This window comes from Perognathus longimembris, chromosome 5, assembly GCF_023159225.1.
Source record: "Perognathus longimembris pacificus isolate PPM17 chromosome 5, ASM2315922v1, whole genome shotgun sequence".
Lineage (NCBI taxonomy): Eukaryota > Metazoa > Chordata > Mammalia > Rodentia > Heteromyidae > Perognathus > Perognathus longimembris.
Genome location: NC_063165.1, coordinates 3,434,540 through 3,448,729, shown reverse-complemented (window position 1 = coordinate 3,448,729; position 14,190 = coordinate 3,434,540). Strand labels below are relative to the sequence as shown.

General features: G+C 53.5%; 1 protein-coding gene across 1 annotated transcript in view; it reads right to left on the bottom strand.

Annotated features, from left to right (window-relative positions):
- Positions 1-14,190, bottom strand: part of Dscam (DS cell adhesion molecule) — a 305,816-nt gene that overhangs the window by 27,951 nt on the left and 263,675 nt on the right. The window contains exons 27-28 of the mRNA XM_048346574.1: positions 12,548-12,724; positions 2,775-2,805 (exon numbers count right to left, since the gene is read on the bottom strand). Of these exons, the coding sequence (XP_048202531.1) occupies positions 2,775-2,805; positions 12,548-12,724 (208 nt within the window). The remainder of the gene's footprint in view (positions 1-2,774; positions 2,806-12,547; positions 12,725-14,190) is intronic.

Below are 14,190 nucleotides of genomic sequence, written 5' to 3'. Positions count from 1 at the left end.
TGGCGGCCAGGGCCCAGCAATGGGAAGGCAAGAACGCAGCTCAATAAACCCTGCGATTCAGGTGCCAGCCCTCCCTAACTCCTGCCACACTTGCGGATTGCTTGACGTAGGACATGTACTCCGCTCCAAGAACCACCATCCCAAGGGCTGGCCCTTCCTTCTTGGAAAGACTTGACTTAGCTGCCCTCGCTGGCATGGACTGGCCAGCTGGACTCAGCCGCTGGACATCTCCCATGTCTTCTTCCCCTTGGTTGACACCATTTTGTCTCCTTGGCACTTACCACTCTCCTGTATCTATTTAATTGAGTCCGTTTCATATGTGTAATTGATTTATCTCATCCGTTAACCTGTTTCTCCACTGGAATCTACACTCTACAGGGGAGATAGGTATCTCTGCTCCGGTCCCTGTGTCTCTAGCTAGTATAGCCAGATAGAAGCTAGGATAGGATGTGGCTCGAGAGATGCCTCATACATATTTATCAAGTAAATCATGCTATTTTGGGGTCACAATGTGAGCAGCCTGGCAAGTCCCCAAAAGCTGTGCTTTGGTTAATAATATCCTCCCATTCTAAAATGTGGGGTTTCAACTAAGCTGTTCCTAATGAAACTGCATCTCATATTAACACTTGTTGCCATCGTTGGTCTTTAATGGTTACAGGATAGGTGATCCTCAAGAGCATAATGACTGGCCATTATAACAGCCTTAGAAACAGTTATTTGAAGAGACGTCATTTGCGACCTCAGAGAAGATGCTGACTGTTTTTGTGCCTCTTTGAACACAGGGCCTCGCTCCACGTACTGGTTAGTATTGAAACACAGTCTCTGACCGTCCGCTTGCCATGCATCTGGCTGTTGGCTAAGGCAGCGTCGATGGGGAAAGGCGGGGGTGGTTCGTGGGGTGCAGTGGTTCTCAACCCAAGTGGTTCTCAGCCCAAGTGACTTCCTTTCACTACCACTAGTCAACAGGTTGGTAACCCCTCCAAAAATAGGAAAAGCCTTCTCTTGAGCATGATTGGAAAACAAATGCTAGTTTCACCTAGATTGCAAAATGATAATGCCAGAAATAATTTATTTTTTTAATTTAAATGAGGGAAGTGGGATGCTCTTGCCCAACATCAGCGAACCGGCTGCGGGCTGCCTGGGACCTAGAGCAGATGCCTGTGGCTGCCTCTTGGCTGCCTGTTCTCGTGGCCCCGGGAGGAACCGGCCGCCAAGCTCCGGTCAAGCCGGTCAGTGTTCCTCTCTTGGCTGACACACACGACTGACCTAGACCTCCTCAGACACACTCGGAATCTGGTTGGGTGTACGTTGACCTGGTCTTTGGTTGCCTGGCCAGTAAAGCTGTCAAGCCTTGGATGATTAAAATGACTGCAGATGAACCCCACGCCCATCTACCTATTTGAGAAAGGCTCTCCCATCTGCTTGCCAGTTGGAGGAAAGCCACATCCGTGGTCTGAAGTGGTAACGATCATTCGTTTTAGTGCTCTGAATGTCACCATGGCAACCGCCCATGGGAGAGACCATCGTTCCTTCCTGCTCTTATCAACAAGTGCTCTTGCCAACCTCAGGATCTGCCTGATGGACGAAGAGGCTGCATTGCGGTGCTTTGCTCCCGGGCTGACGGGGAAAGGTGAGGATGTGCTCCACAACACCAGGAGAAGCACAAAAGCAAACCCTAGTCAGCGAGCAAACGCCACACACGCCAGGAAAGACAGATCATGGCTTCGCAGCCTCGGGGCTGGGGTTAGGGGTGGGCGGAGGAGGTAGCCAGACAAAGAATGAGGCAGCTGGGCTGTGGGGGGAGGGTGGGGGTTGGGGGACTGGGAACGAGTTCTGTAAAGGTAGGGAGGGCGGCCCACAGGCTCCCTGCTCTCTGGGAGGCTCGAGGAGCCCTGCTGGGGCGAGAGAGGGGGCAGCGTGGTCACGGGGCGACTAAAGGGGGGGGCCAGCCTCCACTCCCGCAGCCGGCTCAGCCTCTGCGCCCCCGAGGCCGGAGCGGACGGACGGAGGAGGAGACCGCAGAGCACATCTGGCTAACGTCTGTACTGTGACGTTGGTTTTCATTAAGAAAACTAGCCCTGGCCAGGCACCGGCCAGCCCCATGTGTAATCCTCGCGACTCGGGAGGCCGAGACCCAAGGATCCAAGTTTGAAGCCGGTCGGTGCATGGGGAGTCTTATCTAAAATTAGCCAGCAAAAAGCTGCTCCCTGTCCCTCCTCTCCCTCCTTCTCCCTCTCTCTCTCCCTCATTTCTCTCAGGCCTGCGTGTGCACGTATGCCCAGGAATGACATACGCGCACACGCGTCTGTACCCCCTCTTGTCAGCAAGCAAGCGTGGACTCGCAGAAGAGCGTGGTCTCCTGGTATTTCACGCGGACGCTGGCGCTCCCTCCTGCAAGCCAGCTCTCCCGTGATCGCATCCCATCCTGAGACGCATCTTCCCGCTGTGCGTCGGCCGCACCCCTGGGCTCTGGCTCTACCAGCCGTCTATCTGTCACCTTCGCCGGAAGCTTAAAAACGAGTCCCCGGTGGCGCAGCAGCCCGACCCACGAGGGTGTTTCCGAACCCATCAACACCTCTTCCCACACCTGCCCTGCGGCGTACACATTCCCGCGAGGCCGCGACTCGGAGTCTGTGTATCCAGCTGGACATCATCTAGATATGTGGGGATGACGACGCAGGTGTTAAAATGGAAATGCGACCTATTGGAAAAGCCAACCAGGCACACCGTCACACCCTTTTAGACGTGTCTGGGGTTCTAGGCGGTATTCTTACCTCATGAGCATTTCAGCTAAGCTCTTTGCATCTGGAAAAAGAGAGTTAAGAATTAGTACAAGGCAAGTAACTCATTAACATTCACTTTGGCATTTATGACAAAGGTTCTACAGCCATTTGGAGATGTAATTATGTGCTCAGATCACTACTAAATGACCTAGAGTTTTATGGACTCCTTATTTCTTCTATATGGGATTCTTCTATGTCATTTATTTGTTACAGAGAGATACCATAATTGTCTGGTGGCCACAAAATCTCAGACATCTACTAATGTTTTTTTTTAAATTATTATTACATCCTATTTATTTGTCTCTTCTAGAAAACCCTTTATTTTCAACAGGCAGAGACTCACATTTTGAAAGGAAGTCACAAGTGCCATCTGAAACCCACGGATGACGACCAAAATAGCAAAGTCAAGAAGTTTGGGGGCCTGGCCTCACTGGCCTCACTACACCAGCTCCGCACCACACCCGGAGGTCAAAACTCTGCAAGCGGCACGCTGCTTTCCAAAGAAAGTTACACGACGCTATCATTTTTCTCCTTTGCATGACACTGTTCACTGAGATCTTCCTACCCTTATTACAGAAGAAATGTTGCCTAAAATTTTCATAGAGAAAAAAAATCTACATATTTGGTAGTAGGATTTTTTTTTAAAATTCTTTCCCCTTAAAATATAATGTATTCTGTTTACACATTTTATCCTGGCAGAAGCGGATGGTTCCTTTCTTAGTACCCCCAAAGCCTTGTTTCTATTTCTTTCAATTGCTCTGCGAACGAGACTTGATGTATCCTGTTTAACGAAGAGAACTTTCTGGAAATGGTCTCAGCAAACTGTGTGAGCGGCTTTATTTGAGAAACACATATGTTGGGGAGTTTTCACTTCATTTTCTGGGGGCTGATGTTTAATGCAGTCTGTCTCACACGGGGGGGGGGTGGGGCATGTGGACTGAGGAACGCGGGCAGTCACGGGATGAACCATCCAACGGGCTGGCTGGCCCTCGACGGCCCAAGGCTCCATGCTTCCAGCCAGCCGCACCCAGGCTCGCTGGTTTTGTCACAGGTGGGTTCAGACTAGAAGACGAAACCAATCTCATCTACTTCACCCGCGTGGAGGCCCCAAAGGAAGCCAAACAGCACTTTGTCCTCAAAGAGGAAGTAAACGGATGTCTTCCCTTCCTGGGTGATGTCACACGTATGAAGTAAATAGAGAGAGACACGCACACACAAAATTTCCGGAAGCTTAGGGTTCAAGAGCCCCAACGTGACAACCGGCAGCGGTGCGCGCGGCGCTCTAAAGAAGATGGAAAAGTCTAGAGTAGACGGTGGGCCTCAGCCAACGTGGCCTCTTCTCCCCGCCCACCCACCCACCCACTGGCCCCCCGCCTTTGTCCGTCACTGTCCATAGTCTCCTGTGGTTCTTTCATACCAACGTACTGGGGAACCGCAGAGTCCCACAGAGCAACAAGCAAGAGCAGACCTTTGACCCCCGCCGCTGCCCGCGCCTCACAAGGGAGACCCCGTGCCAGAGCGGCCCCCCCCCACCCCCATCCCTGCAATCGCTTCTTCCCCACGCGTCCTGATTGGAGATGGTGCTCTTCCTTTCCTGTCCTGTCCTAGCGACTACACCCGGTGGTTTCCGTTCCATCTGAAGCGTCAAGAATCGCTATATGGATAGAAAGCCTTATGCCCGCTTTGGAGACGCTGAGACACTGGAGTCCAAAGCGTGGCACGGAGGGCAGGCCGGAGCGACCCACAGCTTGGATCGGGGGGGGGGGGGGTTGGCACAACGCTAGTGTCCTCACCCTGCTTCCCGCGGGCCGCACCCCTTTCCTACCAGCCCCCGCCAGGGGACCGTGCCCGCGTTAGAGACGAGGAAAGCGGGTTTCCAGTGTGCTCATCTCCCTTGTCGATGCTTCAGGTTTTTTCTTAAACCGCATTACCCTCAAGATCCACACGTGTGGCGGGGGGTGGGGGGATCGGCGTCAGGTTCCTGGGGACACAGAAGGGAACGGGCAGCAGGCGGGGGAGAGCCACGTCAGGCCGGGCCCCCCTGGAGCCGTACCCGGGAGTGGCCTCTGCCTCGAGTGGCGTGGGGGCCTTGAGGGGCTCGCAGGAGCCCCGTGGCTGGCTGGAGTCCGAAGGGTTTAACCTGGGCCCCGAGGAGGGGGGGGAGGAGGAGGCAGAGTTGCGGGGAGGGGAGGGCAGGAAAGCAGCAGCCTGGGTGCGATCTGAAGCGGCTCCGTGAGGGAAACCCTTTAGAGGTCGATTTGGAGTGGAGGGACAAAGGGCGTGGAAGAGGGCGGTGGGTGCTGTTCACGCTCCATGAAGACAAGGTGACAGCATCCTCCTTGTGACAGACAGATTGGTGAACATCCCGGGGTCCTAGAACAAACAGCCATGAAGCCTTTGCAGTCAGCTTCTGGGGGGGCCGTTCGGGACCCCCGTTCCTAGCGTCTCTGACAGATCTAGCATGAGCTCTGTGGCTGACAGGTGCGGGGTGTGTGTGTGCGTGTGTGTGCGTGTGTGTGTACGTGTGTGTGTGCGTGCGTGTGTGCATGCGTGTGTGCGTGCGTGTGTGTGTGTCCCGGCTGGGGTACCCCGGGGGGTGAGTGAGGGCACCCCCGCTCACTCCAGGGCTGGCCTGCCCGCACCCCCACCTCAACGCACTCCAGCCATGTCTTGCTGGGCCACCCCCGGTACCTGAGACTCTCGGGGGGTGGGGGGTGGGGCATCCCTTCCCCGTGCTCCCCCACACAGACGAGTCCTCCCTGTCCGTCCGGCTCTGCCTCTCCCCCTTGCACGTCCACTTCCGTCCGTTTCCCGGCTCTTGCCGCTCTCTGCAGCGACTCCAGCGTGTATTTAAAAACGGTACGCAACACCTCCACCCCCTGTGGTGCTGAAATTCCTCACGCGGTCCCCACTTGTCCGTAATGATGGGGCCTTCCAGAGTCATCAGCAAACCATGAAAACCTCCCCCCCCCCTTGACTTGCCATGCTGTTGCTCGCTTTCCGCTGTCTCTTTTTCCAGATTAAATTCTGTAAAGTTGTCATCAACCATTTCTCATGAGATAGTGTTTCTCGGTAATCCTTTTTTTTTTTCTGGTCTTGGGTTTTGAACTCAGGGCCCGAGTGCTATTCCCTTAGGCTGGCGCTCTGCCACGTGAGCCACGGCTCCACTTCCAGTTTTTTTGGGCCGGCTTCAAACCCCTGATCCTCAGTGCTCAGCCTGAGTAGCTAGGATTATCTAGGCGTGAGCCACCGGTGCCTGGCTTTCTAAGTCATTCTTTACTTGGGATTCTCTTCTGTAAAGATAGGTGATTTCCTCTTGCCTTCTACTTAGGGAGGCCCAGAACGTGGGTCATATTTTTGGCATTTGTTTTCTCTTACAGCGATGCAAGGGAAAGGCTCCTTACTAGTCACGTACGTTTAACGTTCCCACATTGAACTTGACGTTTATCCCGATCCAAATGTGTCTCCCTGGTGTCCAGCCTTTCAGAGACTCCTGGAATCTGGCTCTCTCCCTCGGTGCCATTGAGCTCCTCACCCAGGGACGTGCAATCTCGGAGCCTGGCTCAGCCCGCGGGGTTTCTGCCGGAGGAGCCTCCTCATGCCTCCTCGCGGGTAAGCGTCGCAGAAGCACAGCTGGGTTCACCCTGGCCTCTGGCGGCCCCTGGCCTGCCATAGCTACGTATCCACCATCCTTTGTACAACCAAAACTAATTTATAAGGTCCAGAAAATGGGCACAAAGTATGACCTAACGACTCCAATTCGCCATCAAGCACTCCAAGGTTATCCAAAAAGAGCTTGTGATTATATCTTGGATAATTCTGCTCATAAACTTAAGTTATTCTCCCCGGGGGTGCTTTAGGACTGTAACCTCGTGAAAACTCTTCTAACCTCCCCGGTGGAGAGGGTGATGGGGGAACCAAGTGTCTGTCCTTTGGTGAAATATCGTAGCATTTACTGGTGCCGATGGTTTGCTACCTGTCGTTTGGGACGGGTGTAACTGTTGTGTGTCAACATTGTGTGAGAAAGCCAATCTACAGCTCCTCCCACCAACGGGCAGTGCGCCGTCAAATCGGAAGGAACAAAATTATTTCAACTAATCGGGGACTTGATAATTTTGTCAGTGGTTCTGAGTTCTCTCTTTCTCTTCCTCTGTGTTGGTCTCTCTCTCTCTCCTTCCTTTTCTCCTCCTTCCCTCCTCCCTCTCTCTCCCTCTCTCTATTTCTGTCCCTCCCCTCCATCTCTTCCTCTTCTCCCCACCTCTTTCCTTCTCCATGCCTATCTTTGGCTCTCTCTCTTTCGCACTCCCTCGTTGCCTTCCTGCTTAATCTCTACCCTTCCCTTCCTCCCTTGCTTTTTTAATCATTCCTGGTCCGCGTTTTCCGGTGTGAAGAGCGCTTCCTCTGGTTCATGTCGAGACGAAGCAGATGCGGCGCGGCCTCTTTCCCACCCGCCATCTGTTCCCACGAGAGCACTACCCACAGTCCCGTTCTCCAGCCCCAAACACAGCCTCTCACGTCTTCCCATTCATTGCAGATCGGCCCAAGTTGGAGACTGGGTGGCGCCTTGCTTTGAGCCCCTGGCTCATGATAGTCCTGGGTCTGTGACCCAACCACCGGGAGGCGTCTGGTCACCTGCCTCGGAGGACGGCTTCGTCCCAGGGGTGGGGTGGAGGCAGACCGACCAAGAGGGCCTGGGAGGGGACCAGAGGCCAGGTCCTGGCTCAGCACCCAGCGCTTTCAAGTACTCAGTGACGGAAAGAATCAGGGACGGCAGAGGATGTGGGGACGTCTGGAGGGCGATGAGTATCAAGATAAAAAAAACAATGACTCTGTCTCCCTCTGTCACAACTGAACTCGCGTCTGGACCACCTCCCCGAGGACAGAGCCTGCCTGGCCCTTGGTCTCCGAGTGAACGCGAGTTGTCATAACGCCAAGCTCCTACTCAACCTCTCTGCCCAAGTGTTGAGAGGCTAAAGCAAGAGGACGCAAAGTGTCCTAGAAGCACACAGCTCGACGGGGCCTGGGGAGAGAAGCCCGTGGCGGGAGGGGAATCGCCCTGGCTGGCCTGGCCGCTTCCGGGCGCCGAGGGCCACTGTGCACCCCCGGGCCGGCCTCTGCAAGAAGGGGGCTATCGACTGGGTGCCACCCGCAGGCCGCGGGACGGCGGGGGCCGGGCAGGCCTGCACCTCAGCCCACCAGCCCTGCCTGGAGACGGAGCTTCCTCATCGTCTGCGTACCCAAATGTGTCTTCAACAAAGAGCATCCTCGCTTGTGGCCACTGCTGGGGGAAATGGAACATACTGGAGCTGACCTCCACGAGGCAGCTGCTGGCCCGTTCACCCAAAGAAAACAAGGGAAAGCAAGAAGAAAGCCATGTAGGGTAGCAGCTTTCCTCTTGCCTCTCCATCCATCAAAAGCTTTTATGTGCAGGTTCCCCTTCAGCGGCCTTGTTTTTCTGTGGACCAGAAATGGATCTCATAAAGTGCTATTTTTGTCAGGGCTGTAAACCTGCATTTTAGTTTTTACAAGAGCCCAAATAGGATTTCCAGTCATTGGCGTGCTCGAGTAAAAGCTGATTTAAACATGGAGGGAATATATATATATATATATATATATATATATATATATATATATATATATATATATATGCTTGTGAACAGCGACAACCGCAAGAACAAAGGACAACCTGAACTCCCAGGCGAGGCCCCAGGCGAGGTGAACTCTCAGGGCTCACCATTTCCTTCCCCCACCTCCACGGACGGACCCCGGTTTACCCTCCAGCCCAGTGATCCCTTGTTCCTCACGCACAGACAGGGTTGCTTGGCCCATCACTGTGGTGTTTTGAAAGGGCGATTTGAGTAGGAGACTAAGACAGAGGAGGGCGGGAGGAAGGTGGGGAGAGGAGAGGAGGAGGAAGAGGACAAAGGGGAGAAGGAAATCGAGGGAGAGGAGGAGGAGGGGGAAGGAGGGGAGGAAGGAAGGAAGGGAGGAAGGGAGGGAAGCAGCAGGAAGTCAAGCTTCTCAGAGCGTAGGGTTCTGACGCCACCCTCTGTAATCGCAAGGGGAGCACGCGCATGCGTTAGCACGCACGGGGCTTCAGGAGACGCGCGCGCGTGCGTGTGTTGGCCTCTGTCTTTTGAAGACGTTTGGGTGTGTTAGTGGCTGAGTTCGTATGTATTTGCTCTATCTACTTAAGTCTGCCTTTGGCTCCCTACGTGTTCATTTCTGCTTTAGACTGGTGACGTTCTGGCTGTGTTGTGGTTTTACAATGAGGAGATAGTCGGGTTCATTTGGAATGGAAGAACTCACACAGTGGGAGATTACTCACAGCTCACCCTCAATACCCAGGTAGGCACCAGTCCAGGTACACTCTAGTGGTCGTCGGCAATGGTTCGATTTGGCGTATTAATCCACTTGAAAACACAGTCAAGATAGTACATGTGTTTCTGCTCAGGGGACAAGATTTTTTTTTTTCTACAGAAACAGGTCAAATTTATACCGCATATGGATTAAAAAAAATAACCTATAGCTTATTTGAAGCCCTATAGCTTTGAGGTTACTCTTGTTGATTGATTAGCTGACCCAGGCCAGTTGGTGCCAATACAGATTTGCAACCCTTCCTCCTAAAGGAGGAAGCTTTAGTAATGCTAGAGTGGAGTACTCGATCTGGAAAGCAAAGTTTTACAAGGTTGAGTCTGCAGAGGTTTTTAGGTCTAACCAGTGACTCTCAGTGTGACTTCATACTTCAAAGCATCTAGAAGTTGGGGGGAAATCAGGGCATTATTAAAAGTAAAATGTGACTTCTGAACTCCTGGATAAGGTTATAGCTTTTTTTTTTTTTTAAAGTAGTACTTCTAGACAATTTAGGCATTAAGAGGTCGCTCTGCTCTAAAATTAGAAGTCCTCAGGAAGAAAGAAGAATATAGGTTGGCTGAGCAGCTTGAGTCCTATTTTCTTTCTTTCCTAGTTTTTAGGTAAAATAGCATCCTAGTGCACTCACCTAGCCAGGCTGCTTGTCCACCCAGTAGAACGTAGCATTCTTAGAAATAGTGCGTTCGACGGTACAAGCCGACCAGGCCGGCCATCGAAGCTCATCTCACCTGGGAGCTCTGAAAGTGTGCGTTGGGGGTCTCTGTGACATTCATCTGTCAGTCAAATGTTCTAGCTCCGTTTCTGATCTTACCAACGTTGTACCACGACTCAAGCAATGCCGGCACGTTCCTCAAAGCAGTGTCCTTATTTTGGACCAAGAAACGACTGTGAGAAACCACGTTCTCCACGGAACCTGTAGATAATGTGAAGCTGCTCTAACACGGGCCTTAGACCCGTGTGTTACATGGGTCAGCTTTTAATTGGGTGAGTCTACCAACGAGCTCGGATGTTTAATTGAGAGGCACCTGCTGCTGGGAGTTCCCGTCCTGCGTGTGTTAGAAATACTTTATGTCCTTGATGAACGTCTTTCCAAGGCGACAATGCAGGCCTAAAAGACCAAATTCGTCCTGGGATATGCCTGGCCCTTCCCCTTTCCAGCCCCATTAGTTGGATGGCGGTAACAGAGCAATCGACGAGCCTGTCCCCACCGTAACACCGGGCTCGCTCACTGCTGCCGCAAGAAGATACTGTCGGTTATTCTGGGACAGGCCACAAGAACGCTTGACTTTCTAGGACGTCGTTAAACTCTTGTGATCATCACTCTTGTGATTAGTAAGAAAATATTGCTGTTTGCTTTTAAAATATTCCCTACCCGGCACATGATGGATAATCAATAGTGGTTTGCCCGATTATTATTACGGCACGTCCACATTCAAGATGGCCTCAGAGAGTGGCGGGGGACGGGACACCTGTTCTTTGCGCGGCGAATGCCCTTCGTTCAGATTCTCCACCGGGTGGACACCGTTCGACTCATAGGACGTGCAACACGTCGGTGCCTTCGTACGGTGGGCAGCCGCTTCTCTGGGCGCCTGTGCCCTCGGCGGCTCTCGTATTCATGAGAGCACTGTACTTCTCCCAGGGAGAGCTGTGTGCGGCTGTTGTCCTCTCTCTCCAGCACTGAGGAACTAACGTGATTCCCGGGACAAAGGCTATATGGTCAGACATGAGGGATTCTTGTCTTTACCAAGCCTGACTTCCAAACACAAGTGCCAGCAATGAAAAGCCAGGCCCAGGATATTTCCTGGACACCACCTGTACGAGGCCGCAACGAAATTACAGGGAAGTGTTAAGAAGGAAGATAAAGGACACACCAGGTGTGTGTGCGCGCACGCGTGTGTCCTGTTGACCGAGTGCGTCCGAAAGAATCGGCAGGCTTCCACTGGAAAAGCTCTTGGCAGAGAAAGGCAAGGTCGAGTGGCTACGTTAGAAGTAGAATCACAGACATGAAACGCTGGCGATGGAGGAAGGGGCGAGCACACAGAGCAGGGCCGGGGGAGTCCGGCCTGGGACTTGGCGCTGGGAAGCACTGCCCACCGTTAACCCTCCGACTGCCGGACTCTGGTGATTAACTGCAGACGATGCTTGAGAGCCTTTTAATGTGAATGTGCAGAACCACAGGCCCCTGTCTGCCCCACGGTTGTCTACGTGGCACAGGGAACAGTCCCTGGCACCTTCGTAACAGAGCCCAGACCACCAGATTCTGCCATCAGTGAAAAAAAGTAAAAAAAAAACAAAAACCCAAAACAACGCTTGAGCATTTTAATGATAAGCCCCCACTAAGTGGAGTCCGCACTACCAGCTTAATGACAGAATCCCCCCCCCCCACGCTGGCCGGTACGACACTTTAGTAGGGCCCCTGCTTCCTCTTAGGAAATCCCTCTGTTCTCCTATTTCTTCTTGGGAACGAACGGCAGGGTCTGATGATGCCTAATGCGGTAGCAGCCGCCCATGGTTCTACCCTCTGCCAAAGCCAGGGTCTGGAAGAATCCCAAGCACCTGGAACAGTGGTCAGGCTACAGTGTTCCACCGAGTAATGGCTGCAGAACCAGCAGCCGCGTGGTCAACGTGAGTCGGAAGGGGTGTGGCGGCATGGACGTGTTCTCTACGTATCAACAAGGTCGGAGGGCATGGAAGTTAAGATTCTGTGTGACACCGCTCCCTCCGAACCCCACGGATACTGACACCAAAGGCAGGCCCCTGCCCACGCGCCAGGTCTCCATCCAAGACCCCGGTCAGCGGAGAGCGAAGGGTCTGCCGCCGACCACGCCGCCCTCCCGTCCCAGCGCAATGACGCCCAGGGGCCCCTGGACAGAGGTGGTGAGTGGCCTCGTCACAGGAACCACTCCAGCGCAGACATTCTCACGGCCGCGTCCGGCCAGCCCCCAGGACCCTGCTCTGGCCTGACCTCAGCCATCTCCCGTTGAGTGTTTCTCAGGGTGAGACTCTGACACCGGGCTTGCAGGAAGCACGCGTTTCCTGGCCCACGGTGCTCCACCTGTACCCTCGAGCCCGCAGTCTGGGCTCCCAAGCAATGAACCAATTCTCCCCTCGAGAGTTAGACGGGCTAGCTCCTTTCAAAGGAAGCCGTACTTGGCGGCTTTGCTGCAACCGCTGGAAACCAAAGCGAGCCGGGTGGCAAAAGCCCCTGAGAAATTAATTTTCTCTTGTGTGCCGATAGCTAGGAGTCAGGGGATTCTCCACGGGGTTGGCTTTCCCTCGATTTCTGATTGCCTCAGACGGGGACGCTTTCTATTGCTTTCCCCCTAGGGCTCTGCAGAGGTGTCTCGGATTCGGGTTCAGCGGGGCTGACCGCTCGGCGGGGACGGTCCTACCTCGGAGCCGCTTCAGCCTCTGCTCGCGCCTCCTCCTCCGCAGGACCAGCAGGAGAACGAAGAGCATCAGGACCCCCACCAGGATGCAGGAGATGGTCACCAGCATCTTGAGCCCTTGGTTGGTCGTCAGACCCTCTTCGCTCTGGACAACTGACTTAATGAGTGGAGGAATTGTACCTGAAAGCAGGGCCACGATGTTAGGCGGCTATTAATGGAAGACGGTGTGGCGGCGGAGTTTTTAGGGATGAGGGGTTACGAACATCGCGCGGTGTGACCCGCGGGTGTCTGAGGCGATGAGCGATGAGGGGGGGGGGGGACGCGTCCCTAACGCCCTGCCGACTTCCTTCCCGGCTTGCTGCCCTCTCTCTCAGCCCAAACGCCCCGCGCGCCCTGCCACTCCTCTCTGCTAAAGCCTTCCTTTTGTAAGGTAGTGCTGGACACGGACACCTGGCAGACAGCCCGACGCCAGGCTCCGGGCTTTCGAGGGCCACTCGCGTTCAAGGGGATCGGTGTCCCCAGTGCCGCCGCTCCGGGCCGCCTGAGAAACGGCGCGTCCAAGGAGGAACGACAACGCGGCGACCGAACCCAAGACGGCGCGTGGCGAGGTGGCACCGGCCTCTCGGCTCAGAGGAGCGCCAGCGTTCTCCTCTGACCGCTCACTCACCTGTCACCGCTGCTTCCCATCCACTTTAAAAACCCCTACACTACGGCATAACAGGGACGGGCAACTTCTCAGACACGGCCCACCCGGGGGCGGTTCAAGCAGGGACTTACTGACCAGGCATGGTACTAACTATTCTAGGCCATTTCCGGTTACCCGGGATTATAAGAGAATGCCAAAGGAAGATGAACTCTGAGCTATTTTAAGCGGCTGCTTTCTACCCAGGGACCGAACACAAAAGGGTGCAGAAATCTAAACAGGCATGCCAGATTTGTGGGGCACGGGTCTCGCTGCGTTCCATTACGTAAGATGTGCCATCCTAGCGGGCCTTGCGGGCACCAGAATGCCAGTGCTTTGAGACAAATAATGCAAAAAAAAAAGTGCATACCATTTCCCCTGGGCAAACATGATCTTTATCCTGCATTTAGTAAGTAGAGCAGGGATAATAAGACCCCTAAGGTCTCTAAGACCTCTGCAAAAGCCAAAAGACCATTCCTGAAACAACGACATGGCATTTTGGCCTGGACCCCTAAATCTCCAAAACAGATACTAAGAACAAAAGGGGTACCCATTAGCTCGAATCTGATACCGGGACAATGTAAGAACAACCAGAAATGTTCAGCTAAGGAAATGGCAGGTGGGTGAGAGAGAAGTAGAAGTTGGAAGCCTGGCTGGCGTGGGTATAAAGCTAATTCTCAGTGTTTGTTTTTCTCTGAATGAAAAAAAAAATTCTCCAGGCAGATATGACAGGAGAGATATTAAAGCTATCTATCCACAAGACGGATTCCGAGAAATCTGTTCTTTTCCGAGGGGACAGATGAACAAATACGTGTTCTCGTTTCTGAGGGTGATCAAATTATTTCAGATTTCAGGAAATTAAGTGTAGCTCCCAGGACATTTGGCAATTTGTGAGCTTGACTAGAGTGAGCTCGTTCTATGTGTGTTAGGAGACCTGCGTGGGGAATCTGCGGAGCTCTTGGAC